Here is a 20,770-nt window from a genome sequence, read left to right as displayed (position 1 = left end):
CATAATCTGGCCCTAAGAAACATTAGGGTAGGTAAAAGGTGTCAGCTAACCGTGGAGACTGAAGTCCATTGTTTATTTACAGCCCAGGTATGGCATAGGACACTGCTCTCTCTGAGCTTCCTCACACTAACCCATATACCTCATCTACATGTACATCTACTTCATCTTCCATATCAGTCCTAGCCTCACCACTGAGACTGCCAACAAGGGTTCCTAATTGTGCCAGTTGTGATGCTCCTTGTAGTGTTGTTGCTTCTTGTCCACTGGGAACAGGACTGAAGCCACCACATAGCCACTGGCTGGGAACAATATTAAGACACGGCATAGTTTGCCAATTCCTTTTCTAGTGGCTTTTCTCCCTGAATATAGCTTTGTCATTTAACATCCATGCTATATTGCATAGCACCTAGCCGTTTGTTTTTATTTTGCTCTTAGAATTGTTCAGACCAGTACATTATTTATCAGGACATATGTTTTATGCAGGCAGTGAGGTGTCCTATTATCCAACATGTCGATTGCATGTTCTTTATAACTTAACTCCTCTGAACTCTCTCTCGTCTCAGAGAGGCCATTGTGTTGTCTGTCATGCCAAATTGTATGAGCTTATGTGCCACAGTTTTGTGACAGAAACTAATATTTATGAGGAAGTTGTGATCACTATAATACAATGCAATGAAAAGGAGGTGCGCAGTTGTCTTTCCAAAAGGTGACAAGCATTCTCTCTCTTTTAAGCCCCTCATTTTAGTACCTGTCAATCTGTAACTCCTTTAAAGGAGTATCAGAACCTACGTTGATTTCACTCTTTCATTGTACTATATATTGGTGAGTAGATCACTTATCACTAACTCCCTGGACATATTCTACACTAGAATTGTGAAACCATAAGAGGATGCACTTGGGGTTCTTGACAGTGCAACTCTGGGTAAGAGTCTCACAAAATACATTTTGTGCTCTTTCCTGAGAGGCATCTGCTCAGTAACTCTCAGGATTTAGCCCAATTAGTAACAGTGGAGGTGGTAGGTTAATTTATTATTTATTATTGTATTGTGGTAGCACCTAGCACCCCAGTGTGTTAGGCGCTGTACAAACACTTAATAAGACACAGGCCCTGCCCCCGAGAGCTTACAGTCTAAATAGACGAATGAGACAAAAAGTGGGAGGGGAAACAAAAGCAGAGAAATGAAGTGACTTGCTAGGAATAGAATAAAGGGCCCTATCCACTGGACCATGCTGATTGTATGTAACAGATCTGAAGTACATACCTACTCTTGGTTCAAATTTTCTACAGATCTGATTTACCCCTTCTTCCTTCTAAGGCAGATACTGTATTTACGTTGAGTGGCATGTAGATTACTGTGTTTAGGTCTCTTGGAGGAGACCTCTAAAATCAAGTTTCTGTCTACTCTTCATGGATATTCCTAAAGCACAGGTTCCTCTGAGTGTCTTGTGCACCCTCTGGTGCCCCCTTGTTGTGCACTGTATGTACTGGTTGGCAGTCACCCACCATTTGTGGGACAGTTGTGTTTCAGTGGTGGTCTGCATCTATATAGCTTGTGAAATATTTGGGGTTCTTTCAGGTTGAAAAGTATAATTAATTGTTCTAAGTGCCATTTCATTTTCATTCCAGGAATTTTCTCCCCCAGACCTGCTGCGTGCTAATTTAAAATATAATTGCTGATATCTTGCCATTTGCTAAGATGCTGTATGAGATTGAATTGCCTGTTACTCCCAGCCTTGCCGGTATTGTTGACAGAAAGAAAACTATATTGGTTAAAGAGGGTCTTAGCCATTGCAGATATAAATACTAAAATTGATTAAGCAAGCTTTTTCCCACTAAAAACACTTTCTGCTGTATTAATGAAATACAACAAAAAATGACAACGTTCTTTAGCTGATCTTCCTCTAACTTTCAGTCGCACAAAGGTTGATGTTCAAGGAATGTTTGGGAGGAAGGAGTGTAGTGAATCCAGTGTAACTTTTCCTTTGTTATAGGTTCAGTTGTGACGCTGCCTTGCAGCCCCCTTATTCTCTTGCACTTCCTACCTCTGTTGCTAGTGCATAGGTGCTGACTCCAGGGGTGCTCTGGGGCTGGAGCACCTACAGGGGAAAAAATATTGGGTGCTCAGCAGCCACCTGTCAATCAGCTCCTCCCCCCAATGCCTCCTCTCAGCTGTTCGGCAGTGGGTGGGAGGAGAGGAGTGGGAAAAGGCAGAGTGAGGGCAGGGCATGCTCTGGGGAGGGGGGAGGGTGGCGTCTCGGGAGAAAGAGGGGCCTTAGGACCAATTAGGGGTGGAGCATCCCAGGGGAAAACTGAAAGTCGGCACCTGTGAGTCGGGGCAGGGAAGGAGCAGCCTGTTTTATTTTCTTTGGTACTCTTATAATTCCCTTCACTGTAGTATGGAGTTCCTCCACAGTATATTTATCCTCACAATAGCACTCTGAGGTAGGGAAGTGCTATTACTAGCCTCACTTTTCAGACCAGGGAATGGAGGGAAAGAGATGCTAAGTGAGTTGCCCCAGGTCATGCAGGAAATCTGGCAGAGTAGGAATTGAACCTGGGTGTCTCATGTCCTATCCATATCATCCTAACCACTGCACCAACCTTCCTCGGACAAATGTGGGGTATCTTCTCCCCTTCCACGTGGGTGGGTGACGAGTGAGCAGAAGTGGGGATTGGGCATAATCTTGATTCTGTTTCTCCTCCCTCCTCCCCCTCTGAATGTACAAAGCAGCACCGCTGATCTGTTGCAGATGGGGAAGTGATTACTCTTCACTCTGGAGTAAGAGAGGAACCAGCCCACACTGTGACTGAGTCACAGTTTGATTTCTGGTCTGCTCCTGACAGAGTACAACTATGCATTGCCCTTCATCAGAGCTCACGGGGGGGGGGAAGTCTAATCCTATATGGCACAGTACCTGGGCCTTTGCTATTTCAGCAGGATTTATTTTAGAGGTTGGAATGACTGAAATATACAGAGAATTTCCAAGCAGAAATTGCACACGTATATACTGAATACCTACGTTCAGTGGATCCATTCCTGAGAGGAATGCCAGGCGCTTGCAAATCCCATTGAAATCAATTAAAAGTACCTCTCAAAATTTGCTTTTTTAGAAAGAAATTGGGATTGACATAAAAATCTAGAAGACTATCTTCTTGTCACTTCTTCAATTTATGCGGCCTAGTTCTTCACTCTGCTGTACTGGTTGTATTGTGCTGTAACTCCACTGACTCTTTTTATGCAGAATTCATTAACTTTCCAAATACCAATGAACTTACTGAATAAACACTCTGACTCACTGATGAATGGAGTTCAGAAATCTCCATTACTAACTGGGAAAATTTTAACCTCCATATACATTTTTCAAGTAATGATATGACAGGTCACCAAGGAGTGATGCAGTCCAATGATCTTGTACCGTGGTCTTTAATTTTGTTGTTGCTCTATTTCTTAAACCCAGGGGATACCGAATAGTACTACAACCGCACTTCACTGTTAGCAGACTATGCAGCTGAAAGTACAGGGTGTTATGAATGAGATCATCTATTTCACAAATTGGTGGTAAATACTATTTAAAAAAAAAAATCCCAACTTAAATGGAGCCACTTCAAAGGTCAAGGGGCCTGATTCTCCTCTTCGTAAGCCTCTTTTACACTGATGTAACTACATTGTAATCAATGCAGATAAACATTGTTTAGCACTTTGTGGGGAGGTGATCCTAGTCTCATGTTTCATGCAGTTTAAAGATCAGTTCTGCCAGATATGCAATTTCCAGCACCATGCAGTAGCCAGGAGGATATTTGGAAAGATTTTTATTACCTTGCTTATGTGTAGGCAGTTAGGAGGATCTGCCTGTGTATGACCCTGATGTTAGGATTTAGTCTTCAGTCTGATATCCAGTGTTTTTCTTCCTAGCATGATGCAAAAACGGTCAGAAATTATTTTGCCCCCTTAACTTGTATGGAGGTGAAGGAGTATTTTCAAAAGCCCAATTCAGACAGATTGCACACCAGACTGAATGCTGAACGGGACCTGAAACGTGACACTAATCTGTCTCATTCACTTTGAAAAAGCAAATTATTTCTTCTTTTTAAGTCAGGGTTAAAGGCCCCCTCTTTCCTCACATACAATATATGAACTCCATGAATGGTGGCAAAAAGGCATAAAGGGAGGATATTGCTAGCAAAATATAATAGGATGTTGACCTTTTGCAGCAGATTATACAGAAAGAGGGTTATTGTGATGTTGCAGTTGCCTGGTGATTAAAGTATACAGAAGACATTCAAGGAACTACTTAAGCCTTCCTCTGTCAAATTAGATCTTCTCTTCCAGCCTTTGGTTTGCTTTTGCATACTCTAGGTATTCCCACTTATCATTATCTCTGCTTAGAGGGGAGAATCTCTTTCCACTGTCGTCTCATTGTCTTATCCATTAGTCATATCTCTGAGTTACGAGTTATGAAAAGACTAATTCACACTGGTAGGAACCATTATGTCCTGTCCAGAGCAAGACCCAAATTCCTCCTCCTCTCCCTCCTCCCCCATCCTAGAATGAAGATAGTCATTCATTCATAGAACTGCTGTTCATGTCAGAAGTCAGAGTAGAAGAAGAACAGCCCAGTTTGTTTGAACAAACAGCATCCTCATGTGGTGGTTGATCCAACTCCTAGCAGAGTCAATAGAATGGATGGTTGAACTGGGCTCTTAGGGCTAGATTAAACTGGAACGCTTAGCTCTGAGGAGAGTGAGTTTCTTCCTCGGAGGAGCCCAGGCAAGGAACTGTAACTGTAGAGCAGCAGTTCTCAACAAGGGGTCCAGGGCCCTCTGGAGGGCCGTGAGCAGGTTTCAGGGGGGCCGCCAAGGAGGGCCAGTGTTAAACTTGCTGGGACCCTGTGTGGGGCTGAAGCCCAGAGCTCCCAGCCCTGCCACCTGGGGCTGAAGTTGAAGCCTGAGTAACTTAGCTTTGTGGGGACCCCTGTGGTGTGAGGCCCTGGGCAGTTACCCTGCTTGATACATCCTAATGCTGGTCCTGGCTTTTATAGCAGAAAAACAGTTGTGGCACTGGCAGGCCATGGAGTTTTTATGGTATGTTTGGGGTGGGGGCTCAGAAAGAAAAAGGTTGAGAACATTTTGACATTCAGGTCAGGCTATAAGGTCTGTCCCTTTCCCAGGATTTTTCTGAAGTGGGAAGGTTGAGCAAATAGGGCTGAATGGTGGGAGAATGCGGTTTGAACATTGGTTCAGCTTGTAGGCTGTGTACATTTTATGGAGTGTGTGTATGTGCTCAGAGCCGTGGATGGGAGTATGTTGAGTACATCCAAATAAATGTTCCAAAATGGGTGTTCTTTGGTGTTCAGAACACTGATTAATTTAAACAGAGGGAGTAACTGTGCTGTAAGTCAAGCAATTATTTTCTATCTCTGTTAAACAATTCAAAAATTTTTTTATATGCCCCTATAGATATAGATGTACACAATAACTAGTTGATTGGTAAGGTGATCAAATGGCCCAGGCTTTTGGTAATAGGGGACAGCATACAAAGCTTTTTCTACCTCTAGGTTACTGGTTAAAATCAGATTAGGTCTGTAGAGACCAAAAGTCCTTACAAACTGATGGCTTCTTAGTGTCACGTTTAAAATCATTTGTTGGTCTCAGTCCAGTTCCTAAGGTGCAGGTGTCTACATCCCAATCATTGGAGGTTTGTAAGAATAGGTTGGACAAATACTTGTTAGGGATGGCCTAGGTATACTTAATCCTGCCTCAGAGCAGGAGGCTGGACTAGATGATGACCTCTCGAGGTCTCTTCCTGCCTTACATCTCTGTGATTCTACAATTCTGTTACCAAATCCACCATCTCAATTGGCAACCTTGTGGAAAATCTTGATGGAGAAGCCCAATGAGAGTGAGCATGGAAACTGAACTATGCACACTTCTCCTGAGGTGTTCCCTGCAGAACAAGGTGATGAACACATTGATGGGGTGAGTGAGTGTTTGGGGAACCTTGTCTCTTGGCCTTTCCGCTGGCCTGCAAGTATGTCCTCTGCGGAAGGGTGATGTGGCAGATATATTTGGCTCCAAAACCATAAATACTTTGACTTTACTCTTTCCCTCTTGTGCAGCTTTAGCTGGAAAGAGATGATTTAGTCCTTAGTAGATTTATTAAGATTGTTGGGATATTTTTGCCACATGAACCTTTCTTTCAAAACCACACACACTCTTCACCAGTTGTATGATTTTTTTTTTTTTTAATACCTAGGAAACAATGTTATGAGGACCATCCATGGTGTGGGAGAGATGATGACACAAATGGTACTGAGCAGAGGATCTATCTTTCCCATCAGCGTACCTGATATACAGCCAAGCCTCCACTCGAGCAAGCAGGCCAGCCCAGACAGTGAAGATGTGACTGTGATGGACACCAAATTAAAAATCATTGAGATCTTACAGGTAAAAAACATGATGGAAAATTACAAAGCGACTAGTTAATTTTAATCTACTTTATTCAGTTAGGCCAAATTCTGCGACCCAATCTTTCTCACGTTGAGTACCACCTTTCTCTAATGGTCGCGCCTCAGCATGGAGAAGGATACTGCTCAGTGTCTGTAAGGGTGGCAGAATCTGGACCTTAAAACTATCCCAGAAATATTCTCTATAGCAGTGGTCCTCAAACTTTTGTATGGGTGACCCCTTTCACACAGCAAGCCTATGAGAGTGACACCCCCCCTCCCCCCTTGTAAAGTAAACGCACATTTTTAAATATATTTAACACTGGTATAAATGCTGGAAGCAAAGCGGGGTTTGAGGGTGGAGGCTGACAGCTCGTGACCCCCCCCCAATAACCTTGTGACCCCCTGTTTGATGAGAACTCCTGTTCTAGAGACAAAGGATATATTTCCAGATTTACTTATACTTGTTTTACATCAGTATAATTTAATTGACTTCAGTAGTTACTCTTCATTTACACCAGTGTAACTAAGAACAGGACTGAGTCCAGACACACCGGAGAAATGCGGGGCCAGACATTCTGGAAGCCCTCTCCAGATGTTCACTGGTGGAACTGAGAACAGAATTTGGGTCAGTGTCATTTTATCCTAGCCATTCCATGAGGTACATCCACTAGCATATGTCCTTAGGGTTCTCACCTTGTGCTGCTGTAAGTTATGTGCCACACAGAGTCTATTATTCTGCATATTAACTCCCACGTCCTGTAGGCACACACGCTCTGTAGAAATTTTTAGTATTTTTTGTAAATTCTGCTATCTGTTGATACAATTTGTCACTTTTGAAGCTTTCCATTTATACTGAATGTTTGTGAAGTACGTCTTTTATAATTCCTTAATTATAAGTTGCTGAAAGATGAGCAATTGTTAGGTTATGCTTACTGTAGCATACATTTGTTCCAAATGTGATAGACTGCATATTTCAGAGCTCATAAATGAGCATAGGGTAGTGCTAAACTGCACTACTTTAGGGAGAGCCCTGAGAAGATATTACTATCCAGAGTGTCACTCCCACTTCCTTTCTCTCTCCTTATTCTGAGACGGGCAGTAAGCTATGACACCGCTTTTGGGATGCAGCTTACTTTCCCTTCATACCTGGCCGGCTCTGTCCGTTGGCACTTGGGAGGGCAGAGCCATGGTTCCAGTTTCTTCCTGCCCACTCCCCACCTACATGCTCAAAGAAGAAAGAATCAGGTGAGGCAGCCCCTCCTGTCCCTTCTTCACTCTAGCCTCTGTCTGAGCAGGTCTAATGCCGTTCCACAGGGAGTTGGAGAGGCCATACCCTCCACCGTTCCTCTCTGACATGGCTACGTAACACTAGGGCACAATCCTGTCATATACAGGAGAACCTCAGTGTTACGGACCCCTCGGGAATGGAGGCTGTTCGTAACTCTGAAATATTCATAACTCTGGTTCTAGATCCAGCAGCTGACACTCCAGGCCAGGATTCAGCAGCAGCTGAGCTCCCTACTCAGCCCCAGCATGAGTTTTCAAGCTTGGCCCCCTCCGGGCAGGTGGGGGTGTGTGTGTGTGGGGGGTGTGTGTGTGTGTGTGTGAGAGAGAGAGAGAGAGAGAGAGGCATGTCCCCCTCGTAGGGGGGTGGGAGAGGAAGGGGATGGTGAAAGTTGCGCAGACCCCGGGGCTGCTCCAGCTGCCTTGGGCTAGCAGCCCCAGCGTCTTTCTGTAAGTGGCTGCCCTGTGAGTGGGGGTGGGGTGGGAGGACAGGCAGCCCAGATGTGCTTACCTTTAAGATGCAATACAGGCACAATACAGTACTTGCTGGTTTTTTGTTTTTTTTTTTGGTCTCTGCTGTTTCACGTGGTGTCTGGTTGACCAGTCAGTCTGTAACTCTGATGCTCGTACCTTTTGAGGGTCTACTATATACTTGTGTTAACCCCCCTTCACACCAGTTTTATACCACAATACAGGCACAATGAGGGTTAAGCACACCTAAAACAGGAAAAAAATGTATATGGCTCCAAATCCTGCTGCTCTTACTCATGTGAATATTTTCACAGAGCCAGATTCTGATCGCAGTTACCCTGGTGTAAATCCAATGAGCAAGTTACGTTTGTTTAAAAAAGTAAACCTCAGAAATAATCCTTTGTCTTTAGGTATATATTCACCACAAAGTATCCTCAAAAAGCAAATTCTGGCCAGGATATCACCACTAGTATTTTGCACTGAAAGATAAATGATTTGGCTTTAGTGTTTCCATGCAGCTTTGGAATAGTCATCTGGTACCATGGGCAGATCCCAGAGCCCCTGGACAAGTCTGAACTGACTAAGATATTCACGGTGAGGGAGGTGCAGCCTAAATGCAGCAGCGTGGTGTGGGAGGCCAATTCCAGGAAAGAAATCACAAAAATTACCATTTGAAAAACATAGCTGTTTTATTTTCAGTAATGGACTTGAGCCCACTTAAAATTAGCTCCCTCCCCTCTCACAAAACAGATTAGAGAGAAAAAAACTGTATCTTATTTTAAACTCTTGTCTTGTAGTTTATCCTTAGTGTTAGACTGGACTATAGAATATCCTACATGCTGTCTATCTATAAGAAAGAATTTGGAGAAGACAGCGAGAATGTTGATAGCTCCACCATCTCTCCACCAGACACACCAGGGCTTGCCTCAGGTAACTACTGCTGTTGTATTGCAGTTTATTGTTGCGGTAATTTTAGTAAGCAATGAACAAAACTACTTCAGAAAGCTGCACGTCACTCCAGATTGAAAGCTAGAGGGGAGCCCACAATAATGGATATTTGCTGGGCTGCTGCTCTCTAATTAAAATTTGATTCAGTTTTCCTATGACGGTGATTTATTATTCATTTGTACGCTTCCCAAAGGTTTGCTACGTGACAAAACAAATGAGAGTGAGATCGGACCATGGAGGATGGAGTGGGGATGGATAGTTACGCTTTGCTCTGTTTTTCTTTCTTGGGTCTTGTGTGCCTTGTGGCAGAACTGAGGTTTTCAGAGGGCTTTAAATGGGGGTGGGGCTGATGAACCATTGGCAGAGAATGTTTATGGATAGAGCAGTGGCACAGAAAAAAGCCTGGAACGGTCTATGAAGAGATTTGAAGCGGGTATTCTGGTTTTGCTGACACAGCTGAGGGGGTGGGTGCAAAAGAAATGGCAATTCACACTAATTCTTCAACAGGTTTGTGTCATTGTCTGCTAATTTGAGGGGTTGGTTACATCAAAGAAAATATGAAAGATGCAGCTTGCAAAGTCTTTGGGGGCATGGATCTTTGTTCTATTTGTACAGCGCCTAGCACAGAGGGTACATGACTGGGGCTTCTAGACTACTAGGCTACTGCAATACAAATAAGAATAATTAAGGCCTGATCCTTCCTTCTTTATTATGGCAAAATTTCCATTGACTGATTCAAATGGAGTTTTGCCTGGCCAAGGACTCCGTAGTTGGGCCTTCAGCTTCTTGCACATACTTAAACAGAGACAATAGTTTCTTTAGCTGTGAAAACTAAATTATGGTCATGTGCTTTTGGGTTTTTTTTTTTTTTTTTTTTTTTTGCAGCAATTGTTCCTGACATAGATGAAATTGCAGCTCAAGCCGAGACAATGTTTGCTGGCAGGTATGCTTTCTGAAGGTTATACATCTGTCTGTATGTGCTCAATAATGCACAACATCTTTCTATCCAGATTTTTGTTTCTAATTGACTAGGGTTACCATATTTCAGCAAGCAAAAAAGAGGACGGGAGGAGCTCCGCCCTAGCCCTGCCCCCATCCTGCCCTAGCCCCGCCCCTGCCCCTTCCACTCCCTCCCACTTCCCGCCCACCTCAGAACTCCCGACCCCTCCCCCCATCCTAACTGGCCCCCTAGAACCCTACCCCCTACCTGTACCCTGACTGCCCCAACCCTTATCCACACCCCCACCCCCAGACAGACCCCTGGGACTCCCACGCCCCATCCAACCACTCCCCACCCCCTGACAGCCCCCCCCCAGAACTCCCGACCCATGTAAACCCCTCTGCTCCCTGTCCCCTGACTGCTCCGATCCCTCTCCCCACCCCTGCCCCCTGACAGCCCTGCCCCCAGAACTCCCAATCCCCCCCCCGCTCCTTGTCCCCTGACTGCCCCCTCCTGGGACCCCTGCTCCTAACTGCCCTCCAGAACCCCACCCCCTACCTAAGCCTCCCTGTTCCTTGTCCCCTAACTGCCCCCTCCTAAGACACCCCCCCCCAACTGCCCCCCAGGACCCTACCCCCTACCTGTACCCTGACTGCCCAAAACCTTATCCACATCCCCCCATAAAGCCCCCCCCGAACTCCCGACCCCCCCCGTCTCTTGACTGCCCCCTCCAGAACCTCCCTGCCCCTTCTCCGGCCCCCTGGCCCGCTTACCCTGCTGCTCATCCCGGCACGCTGGACAGCAGGGGAGGAGGAGCGGGGGAGGAGCTCCAGACTGCCGGAGGCGATCTGCGAATGCAGGGAGGGAGGGAGGGAGTGATCTCTGCTGCAGGGGAAGCGGAGGAGGGGCTCTCTCTGGCTGTCGGAGCCCCATGTAAGTGGCACCATCCGGCCGGCTGCCCTGTTAGCCGCGCGCGCTCTGCATGGGGGGGAAGTCCGAACATTTACAAATTCCCCCCGGACGCTATTTTTAGCTCAAAAAGCTGGACATGTCTGGGGGAATCCGGACGAATGGTAACCCTATAATTGACGATTTCTGTTTATTTTTTTGTGTATCTTCCTCTCCCTTCCTCTCCTTTCACTAGTTCCTGTTGTCACATAACATGATCTCCTAGAGAGGAGGTGGTGGGAGTAATAGCTACCACTGCAGCATAGATGTTAGACATGGGCCAGGGCCATGAAGTTCAGATCTGGGTTCCAAACACCCTAAAATTCAAGTGTGTATGGATCTGGTTTGGCCAGTTGTGGGATCTGGATTGGACACTCTACCCCCAAAGTTCAGAAGGGTTTGGATTCAGGTTTTTGGCTGGTTCCCATCTCTGTTGGGGCTTGTCTGCGTGGGAAAATTAAACTGGTATAAAGGAAGGCGTGGATTTGAAGCACTATAGTTATACCGGTATAACTGTCTGTGTGGATACTCTCATTCCAGTAAAAAAGTGTTTTTCTGGTTTAGTTTTGTCACTTTGGAAGTGGTTTAAGCTAAGCCAAAAACCCCACTTTTATTCTGGAATAAGAATGTCCACATAGGGGAGTTATGCCGGTATAACTATATCAGTTTAACTCTGTTGGTACACTTGTATGAGGGCTTGTCTTCACTACGCCCGGATCGGCGGGTAGAAATCGATCTCTCGGGGATCGATTTATCGCATCTCGTCGGGACGCGATAATCGATCCCCGAATCAACGCGCGTACTCCACCAGCGCAGGTAGGAGTAAGCGCCGTCGATGGGGGAGCCATGGCGGTCGATTTGCCGCCGTCCTCACAGCAGGGTAAGTCGGCTCGGATATGTCGAATTCAGCTACGCTATTCGTGTAGCTGAATTTGCGTATCTTAAATCGATTTCTCTCCCCCCCCCCCCCCCCCCCCAGTGTAGACCTAGCCTTAGTATAACTGGAAACATTTCCTGTGTAGACAAGCCTTTAGACTCTAAAGATTTTCCCAGAGCTCAGGAGAAGGGGGAAAGATGTCTGAGATGGGTATTCTTAACTTTCCTCACTGAGTATGTCCCCTATGTGTTCTTAGTCTTTGCCAACAAGAGGAATGTCTTCAGTCCTGTCCCTGAACTCCCATAATGAAAAACAACACACAGTTCTGGTGTGGCTCTTGGCACCTGTATCTTTCAGTTGAACACTTAGGCCTGGTCCACACTAACCCCCCACTTCGGACTAAGGTACGCAAATTCAGCTACGTTATTAACGTAGCTGAATTCGAAGTACCTTAGTCCGAACTTACCGCGGGTCCAGACGCTGCAGGCAGGCTCCCCCGTCTATGCCGCGTACTCCTCTTGCTGAGCTGGAGTACCGGCGTCGACGGCAAGCACTTCCGGGATCGATTTATCGCGTCTAGACAAGACGCGATAAATCGATCCCAGAAGATCGATCGCTTACATCCGGACCAGGAAGTAAATATAGACGTACCCTGAGTGTGAATGGCTTCTTGGAAACATTATTTCTGCTTTGATATGCTAAGTGTAAATCTGCTTGCTGTCCTTCCAGATTATAAATATGATCCAGAAATATGATGCCTTTGGCAATTTTTACTGGCTTTTTAAAGTTCATTTTTCCTACATTAAATTTTAGTAGCAGCGGATAGGGGAAGGAATAAAAAGGACAGAGCCAAATTCATCTCTGGTGCAACTCCATTGACTTCGGTGGGCTTGTACCAGCGATGAATTGGTCACCCAGATGTAAACTGACGTGTTTGCAAAATGGAGCTTAATCACAGTGTTTGTTGCATTTCATACGTATTTACTTGCAGCCAGTACTGGCCATTCTGTTACAAGCATCAGATTGCCACAAAGAAAATAACCCTGACATTGAAGCTCCCATAAAATGAACTAAAATGGGTTTTTAATTTACATCTCACAGTTTGTCCTGTTTGGTTTTAAGAGTGCCATCGAAGAGTGAGTGTGTGTGTGTGTGTGTGTGTTTTACACCACAGGTTTTAACTTATTTGGGCTTTTGCAGAAAAGAAAAAAATCCAGTGCAACTTGATGACGAGGGGGGCAGAACATTTCTACGAGTCCTCATTCACCTTATCATGCATGACTACCCTCCTTTGCTGTCAGGGGCCCTACAGCTGCTATTTAAGCATTTCAGCCAAAGAGCAGAAGTTTTGCAAGCATTTAAACAGGTACAGGTCCAATGGTGTTCCATGAAATCTACTGTGCGAGGAAAAAGAAAGTCGTCTCAAAGTCTAGTAGTCTCACTTACACTGCCAGTTACAGTATTAGAATGTCTCTTCCTTATAAATTGAAAGTCCAAATTCAGCCCCCTTGCTCCATGGGAGCTGCACCTCAGTGAGCCAAGCTCGAGGTGTCTCAAGTCAGACACCCAAAAACAGAGACCCCTGGAATTGGAGCTGCTGTTGACAGTGTAGCCCTGAGTGACTTGCCCAAGGTTACATAGAACAGCAAGTGAATAACAGAGCCAGGCAGAGTACTCAGTTGTTGTTCTGGCTACTAGATAACACCCTCATTTCTGTATAAATATTTAACATGTTAATAGATTAGGGTTAAGAAACCTGATGTAATGGATAATAGAGGACTCTCTTGGTTATGGTGACTGATAACTTACTTTTTTTTAGGTCATTTGATGCTTATTTCAGGAGTTCACTAGCATGTTGCCACCTCATTATGTAAAAGGTGGAGGTTTTTCTTGTCATAAAACCAGGCAAATGATAAATAGCTGGAAAGCCTTTGTTGTAATACTTTTGCGGAGTTGCATACTGGCCTCCCGCCAGGATATTAAAGTGGGACCATGCTGATTAGGTGCATAAATAGCTGCTATTCCCAGTTAAGTGAGAGTTGCGTACCTAATTGTTTTTTGTAAAAGAAAGGAAAAGTCTAATTGGCAAATAAACAAAAAAGGCTGTGGAGGAAATGGAATGTGAATGTGTGGACAAGCAGCACTCATCAATTCAGTAGGATAACAAGGCTGTATGCTGTTAAGCAAGCAGACTATGAGAACTTCAAGATTATATTATAAAATAGTGAATATTTGTCTGCGAACAGCCATTAAAAAAATATATTATCCATGTTCTTATCTGCCATATGACCATATTAACTTGATGTGGCATTTTCTTTTACATCAGTTTGATTTCTTAATGGCGGTTATTGGGTTATACAGGGATCATTGTTAGGTCAAATTTTGTTTAATCTCCTCATTAATAATTTAGGAGAAGGAGCAAATAGCCTAATAAGAAACTTTAAAGATGATACTAAATCTGAGGAGTTATGAACACCAATGAGCAGAAAGAAAGATTAGATATATGGTCAGGAAATGAAAAAACAGATTCATCTGGAAAAATGCAAGCAGTCATAATGGGGGGTAAATGATGTGAGACCTGTCAAGCATCAGTGCTGAAAGAGACTTAGGTGTGGTTTCCTATAGGTGGTAATGAAAAGTAGGTCACATATATTTTGTTTTTTCCATTTTTAGTCAAAATGTTGATGAAATTTATAACTGACATTTCAATATCTGGAAAATGTTGACTATCTCTACAGTTCACGTTTGGATCTCTTGATTTCTTGTAATGTCAATCTTGTCTTTCCATGAAATATTATTTACATGGGATAAACTGCTTCTTACTATATTCTTTTAATACCAGAATGAGCATAATCCTGGTGTCCCCGTTAGCTCTGCCTCATAGATCTCAGGGGTTTATAGACAGTTGTTTACATTGCAAACATTTTGCAGCGTGATGATAAAGGAAGCAGAATGTTTTAAACATTGTAACCATTTTGCTTCGGGCAAAACAGTCTTCAGTGGCAATAACTTCAGTTTGACTTAAGTATGTGATTTAGGGCTTTGCTCATCTGGGGCCAAAGAGACTAAGGATGGAAAATTTCAGTTCAAAAGATGATGATCATTTCATAAGGTCATGAGGGAGTGAAACCAGGGCATTAAAATGAAAACTATTAAACAAACTTGACTGTAGAGGCTGCAGCTGGCTCTGCTGTAATATAACTGTGGATTACTGTGTTTCCAGGTCCAGTTACTGGTGTCTAATCAGGATGTGGACAACTACAAGCAAATCAAAGCTGATCTTGACCAGCTCCGACTGACTGTAGAAAAATCTGAACTGTGGGTCGAAAAGAGCAGCAGCTACGAGAGTGGGGAGCTAGGGGACAGTCAGGCGAAAGGGGGTGAAGAGCCGATCGAGGTGTGTTTCTAAAGTCCTAGGCCACCTGTGTTCCTATATAGTTAACATATTATTAAACTAGAAATTCAAAATGGTGCTGCTAGCAAGCAGGTGATATCCAAAATGCTGGGCAAGCTTTAGTATTAAAGAGGGGGAAAAGACAAAACCGAAGGTGCTTTAATAAGAGCTATATTATCTCAGAGGGAGTCTCCTTCAGTTTGGTCCAGCGGGAGTGCCACAGATCTGGTTGTGACATCACTGCTGCCGTGCCGGTGATCCAGAGGTCACACTTTCATTATTTCAATGACTTCATTGCAAGCTTGAATAGGAGGGGAAGAATAGACTTTCCCCAAAACTTTGGCCAACCCCAAAGTGAGCATTGATGTGAGAAAGGGGAAGGAGGTAAAGGACCCTTATTCAGTCATGCTGGGCGGTGCTACACTTCTATCCAGATCTCGAGTCTCATGTAGTTACCTTAGATACAGGGGATTATAGAAAATATTTTCAGAACAAGATGATGGAACCAACTGCCAGGCAATGCAGGGTGAGGCCCAACAATGATGCCATAACCACAAATCACACAGGGAAAATTATAAGGGGTGTGAGGGGGAAATAATGATCTCTATGAAATAGAGCCTATGCTGGCATAGCTCCCTACTGTAGATACTATGTACGCTGACAGGAGTTCTTCTGCTTACTTAGTAAGATCAGCTCCCCAAACTACTTTAGCGAACTGTACAAAAGCACTCTTCTTTCAGCTCAGATGTGTCTACGCTAGGTGTTCTGCTGTCCCAGCCGTGTCACCTTGGGGTGTGAGTTTTTCACACTGCTCTCAAACATGGCTACGTCAGTGGAACTTTATGGCGTATGCCAGGCCTGAAATTCAGTGCAGGACACTTGGCCACCCTTGTCACTTGAATGGAAGAGACAACATTTAAGTCTTGTCTACACTTGTAGATTAATTTGGATTAAGGTAGCATGTGAATTTAAAAGTTCAATAGCTATTTCTTAACTCCATATGTGGATGCTCTTATTCTGGAATCAGTGTGCCCATACATAGTTATTCAGGAGTAGTTATGTAGAAATAATTATAACTCCATGTATAGAGAAATCTTTAGGCACCTCAGAGTTCCCCCGCTCTGCCCCTGCTCTGGCTTCTGATAGGTTTGATTGTTGCCCTGAGTATGTTTTGGGGAACATTAATTTCAAGCATTATGTATATTTTAGGATTATGGGCCCAATCCTACAAGCTTTACTCATGTAGTGAGTAAGCACTGCTCACTGAGGGCTGAACTGTGCCACCCTTACTTGTATGGAACAGTAACATGCCATCCGTAGTCCCACGGAAATTAATGAGCCTATTTCAGTAGCAAAGTATAAGTCAGTGTAAGAGTGGCAGAATCTGGCCCTGGCTCAGGGCTGTAGGATAGGATCCTATAACTGATGATACAGTAGTAATTGCCTGTGAATTTTACAAAGAAAGCAAGGAGCCATTTTTAGAAATTCCCACTCTCTAACAGCACAGCTATTCAGAATAGAACATAGATTAGTACAGGCTCTGTGACTTCTTTGCTCCCTATGGGAAAGCATGACAGAGAACGTCTATCACAGGGCATAATGAGGCAAGATATGCAACCAAATGCCTCTGATGTCCCAGTGGTGTGATTATCTCTTGATAACTACATCCCTGGAATACTCTTACAGGTTCAATAAACAGTTTTTTATTTTGTTAAGAGAGAGGATGGATTTAGTTTAATGCTGATCAGCACTTCCAGATAAGACGTATAGTTCTCACGGATTATAAAACTACTTTGAGGAAAAATGCTGATAAACGTAACAGGTAAATTAATCTTGGTTAACTAACAGTCCCAGGGCAAAGGACAGTGGTTAAATTATAGCAAAGAACCTAAAATATCTTCCACAACATCAAGCCAAACAGCTAGTAAGGAGGCAACATGCATACTAACAAACCCTAAACAAATAATAGTCTGTTGTTGTTGCAAAGATCAACACAAACATGCCAAATAACAGTGCTGACATTGTTAGGAACTGTCATGAATGGCCGAGCAGCATAACTGCTCCTTGCTCCTCTAGAAATTAAGACCAGACTGAATTTATTGAACTCCTAATTGTAGCAGCCAGGTAAAGAAAATTCAGAAAGAGGTTTCAAATTCAAATTAGTTTCTGGGTTTTTTTTTAATGTAACTATTCACTAAAACATTAGAAAGTTTGAGGACAGAGGGAAACTCAGAATCCCATCTGCTTCATTCTCTTCAATGTGATTTACAGTAGTTTCCGCCCTAATAGTGATACTGAGGCGGAGTCGTGAGACCTCCACCACCTGTTTTCTTCTAGATTCAGTGCCCTCAACATCATGGCCCAATCTTTCAGACCGCCGTGCTGCCAGACTAGAAACACTGAACAGAACAGGTGGCACAGAGCATTACTGCCAATTCACCCAGCAGGAATACTTGCTTCAGTATCCTCTCTCTTTATTGGAATGTGGGTGGAGAGAGCAGTGGCTGATGGCAACTGCTTATCGACTGTAAGTCTTAAATTTATGGCTTCCCCTTCTAATCACACACAGATGGGGCTTTTGAGGAACCGGTGTCCCCAGTTTAGGCTTATTAGCAATGTTATCCCAAGTAAACCTCCCAGCTCAACAGGAGGGTCACGTTTTCCGCTTTTAAATCCATTTCCACATCACCCAGAGATGAGTGTTGAAGCGTCATCTCTACTGGAGGAACATCTTCAATCCTCATGGTGGCAGGCTGGTGCCAGATTATCAACCTCCATGCACCTTAAATTCTTCATGCTTTTGGAAAAAAAAATCTATTTATCTCAACTACAAAGGTTGTCTTCATCTTATTCTCCAGATCTGCTGTGTTACACTCACTTAACTTCAGTCTGTAATCTTTCCAGGCGCATTAGAAATAGGGTTGGACCAACTACTATCTATCTAAGGTACTCATGGCTCCCATTGTTGTCTCATTTAAGCACTTTACAACCTTTAGTACGTTTAACCTCATAACACCCCTATGAGGTAGGGAAGTGCTATTATTATGAGGAAATGAGACAAAGTAAATTGTCCAAAGATCACACAGGACATTTGTGGCAGAGGAAGGAATTAAACCCAGATCTCCCGAGTCCCAGGCTTGCACCCTAGCCTTTGGACCATCGTTCCCCTACTCTATACTTCCACTTTGCTCTTACCTGTTCTTGTTGCTCCTCTTCATTTGTTGTTGTTAAAAAATAGTTCGCTGATATTCAGTCAACTGCACTAAAAAACATTTGTGGTTGTGTTTAAATTATAGGAACCGAATATTTTAAGCCCAGTACAGGATGGGACCAAAAAACCTCAGATTGACAGCAATAAGAGTAATAATTACAACATTGTTAAGGAGGTTTGTATACCTACAAATGAGGTGCGGTAGATTCATATTTGTTTTGATGGCACATTATATCCTTTACATTTGAGTTTTGTGGGGGGGCTTTGGGTTCTTTTTTTTTTTTTTTTTTCTTTCCCCAGATTTTGATTAGACTCAGCAAACTCTGTGTCCAGAATAAAAAATGTCGGAATCAGCAGCAGCGATTGCTGAAAAATATGGGAGCTCACTCGGTGGTGCTGGACCTCCTGCAGATACCCTATGAAAAGGTTAGACTAATATATACTTATAGTAAGTATAGGAAGTCACTGATTGGACAGTCCTAAAAGACCTGATCCAAAGCCTTTTGAAATCACTGGAAAGATTCCCATTGACTTCAGTGGGCTTTGGAGCAGACTCAAAATCATGATATCCTAATTCTCTACTTTGAGAATAAGGAAGCCGAGCTGAATTTTTAAGCATGGGAGCCGAAATACTGAGGACATAATTGAAAACATGAATATTCATCACCTCAGGTACTCCAAATAAAGGTGGTGTCTTCTCACACTTTGAATAAGAGATCCTGTACTACAGCAGTCATTTTGGGGGAGAAAGGACAGGCATTGACTAAATGGAACCCCACAGCAGGATGCACAGATTTGGGTGCTCAGATTGGCACCGTACATACATAACATGGGCATTTATATGTCTCAGGACCAAACCGTGTAATCCTTATGAAGTCCCTGCTCTTGCTAAACTCCAGAGTTTTGCCTCAGAAAGGATAGCATGATTTGGCCCCGATTTACTGATCTGACCACCAAAATGAAGGATCTCGATGTCCTTTTCAGGAGCCCTTGTTTGAAAACTAGGTGCATCCATCTGTAGTAAGCACTAAAAAAATGTCATGAATCCATTTGTGATCTCCATTTACATTATCCTGAATTTGATGATCTGCTGTTCAGACTTTGACACTGGGTTCAGTTCTCTTCAGTAGGGTAGTAGCTGTAACACTTGTTCATAGAATGGCTCACCACATGCTCGTTAACGTGTTATTCTAAGTGTAGAAAATAGGTGCCTAAATCTAGTCACCTAAATGTATATTTAAGCACCTAATTGGTCTGATTTTTAAAAGTCAGTGGGAGCTACGGGATGCACTGTACTTTTGAAAATCAGGCACTTGATAGGAGCCTAAATATGGAATTAAGAGCCTAAATTTAGGTACTCATTAGAAAATCTTGTCCTTAGCTTTATTATTTTTGATGTACTCTATTTATTATATTATCTAGTGGTAGAGCCAAAATAAAACCAAATCACAAACAAAAACGGGCAGACAGGAGCACTGGGAATTACAGCACGTCATGCCACTCTGGAGAAAAGTGGCTTCAGCCATTCTTGCTAGAGGGAGAGTTGCCATCTTTGGAAGGCACAGGAAATTGGAGGAGAATTGGTACATTACTGATCAGATTGTGTTGTGGAGGTTTAGCAAATATGTTTTATTTTTTTCCCCTTTTGATGTTTGATGTTTTTATCTGTAGACTGATGAAAAGATGAATGAAGTTATGAATCTAGCCCACACTTTCCTTCAGAATTTCTGTCGAGGAAATCCTCAGAATCAAGTTCTCCTCCACAAAAACCTCAATTTGTTCTTAACTCCTGGTGTAAGTATTTCACATGATTTATTGTTTAAAATAGATTAAGCTGATTTTGATTCACTGACATGTAATGCCAAATAAATAAATAAATACATAATTTGTTTCTTTTGTTTCTTCTCCATTAATTCTCTTTCCCTTTCCTACTTCCTTCCTTTTTCTTATTGTGATTCTTTGTACTTGCTTCTAAAGAGATCCATTTCTGAAAGTGAAAAGCAAAATTGCATTTATAATTTACTGAGTGTTATCTGCAAGCATGATGTCTCATTGTCAAGACAGAATATCACACGTGGCTTGATTCTGATCTCACTTGCACCTCTGTAAATTAGGAGTAACTCCAGTGAAATCAGTGGAGCTACTGTGATGTAAAGCAGTGTGAATGAGATCAAATCAAGCCCACAGTATTTTACTCCTACATTCAGAGTGCTGCTGCTGCCAATATCATTTTCCTAGCCCGTCACTTTG

At 43.3% G+C, this 20,770-nt stretch overlaps 1 protein-coding gene across 3 annotated transcripts in view; it reads left to right on the top strand.

Annotated features, from left to right (window-relative positions):
* Positions 1 to 20,770, top strand: part of ITPR2 (inositol 1,4,5-trisphosphate receptor type 2) — a 336,580-nt gene that overhangs the window by 134,352 nt on the left and 181,458 nt on the right. For all 3 annotated transcript variants that reach the window (XM_065418887.1, XM_065418895.1, XM_065418878.1), the window contains 8 exons: positions 6,255 to 6,445; positions 9,000 to 9,132; positions 10,036 to 10,093; positions 13,116 to 13,281; positions 15,139 to 15,312; positions 18,606 to 18,695; positions 18,821 to 18,946; positions 20,192 to 20,314. In XM_065418887.1, the coding sequence (XP_065274959.1) occupies positions 6,255 to 6,445; positions 9,000 to 9,132; positions 10,036 to 10,093; positions 13,116 to 13,281; positions 15,139 to 15,312; positions 18,606 to 18,695; positions 18,821 to 18,946; positions 20,192 to 20,314 (1,061 nt within the window). The remainder of the gene's footprint in view (positions 1 to 6,254; positions 6,446 to 8,999; positions 9,133 to 10,035; positions 10,094 to 13,115; positions 13,282 to 15,138; positions 15,313 to 18,605; positions 18,696 to 18,820; positions 18,947 to 20,191; positions 20,315 to 20,770) is intronic.

The sequence above is a fragment of the Emys orbicularis genome, chromosome 1, assembly GCF_028017835.1.
Source record: "Emys orbicularis isolate rEmyOrb1 chromosome 1, rEmyOrb1.hap1, whole genome shotgun sequence".
Classification (NCBI taxonomy): Eukaryota; Metazoa; Chordata; order Testudines; family Emydidae; genus Emys; species Emys orbicularis.
This window is presented reverse-complemented; position numbering and strand designations above follow the sequence as displayed.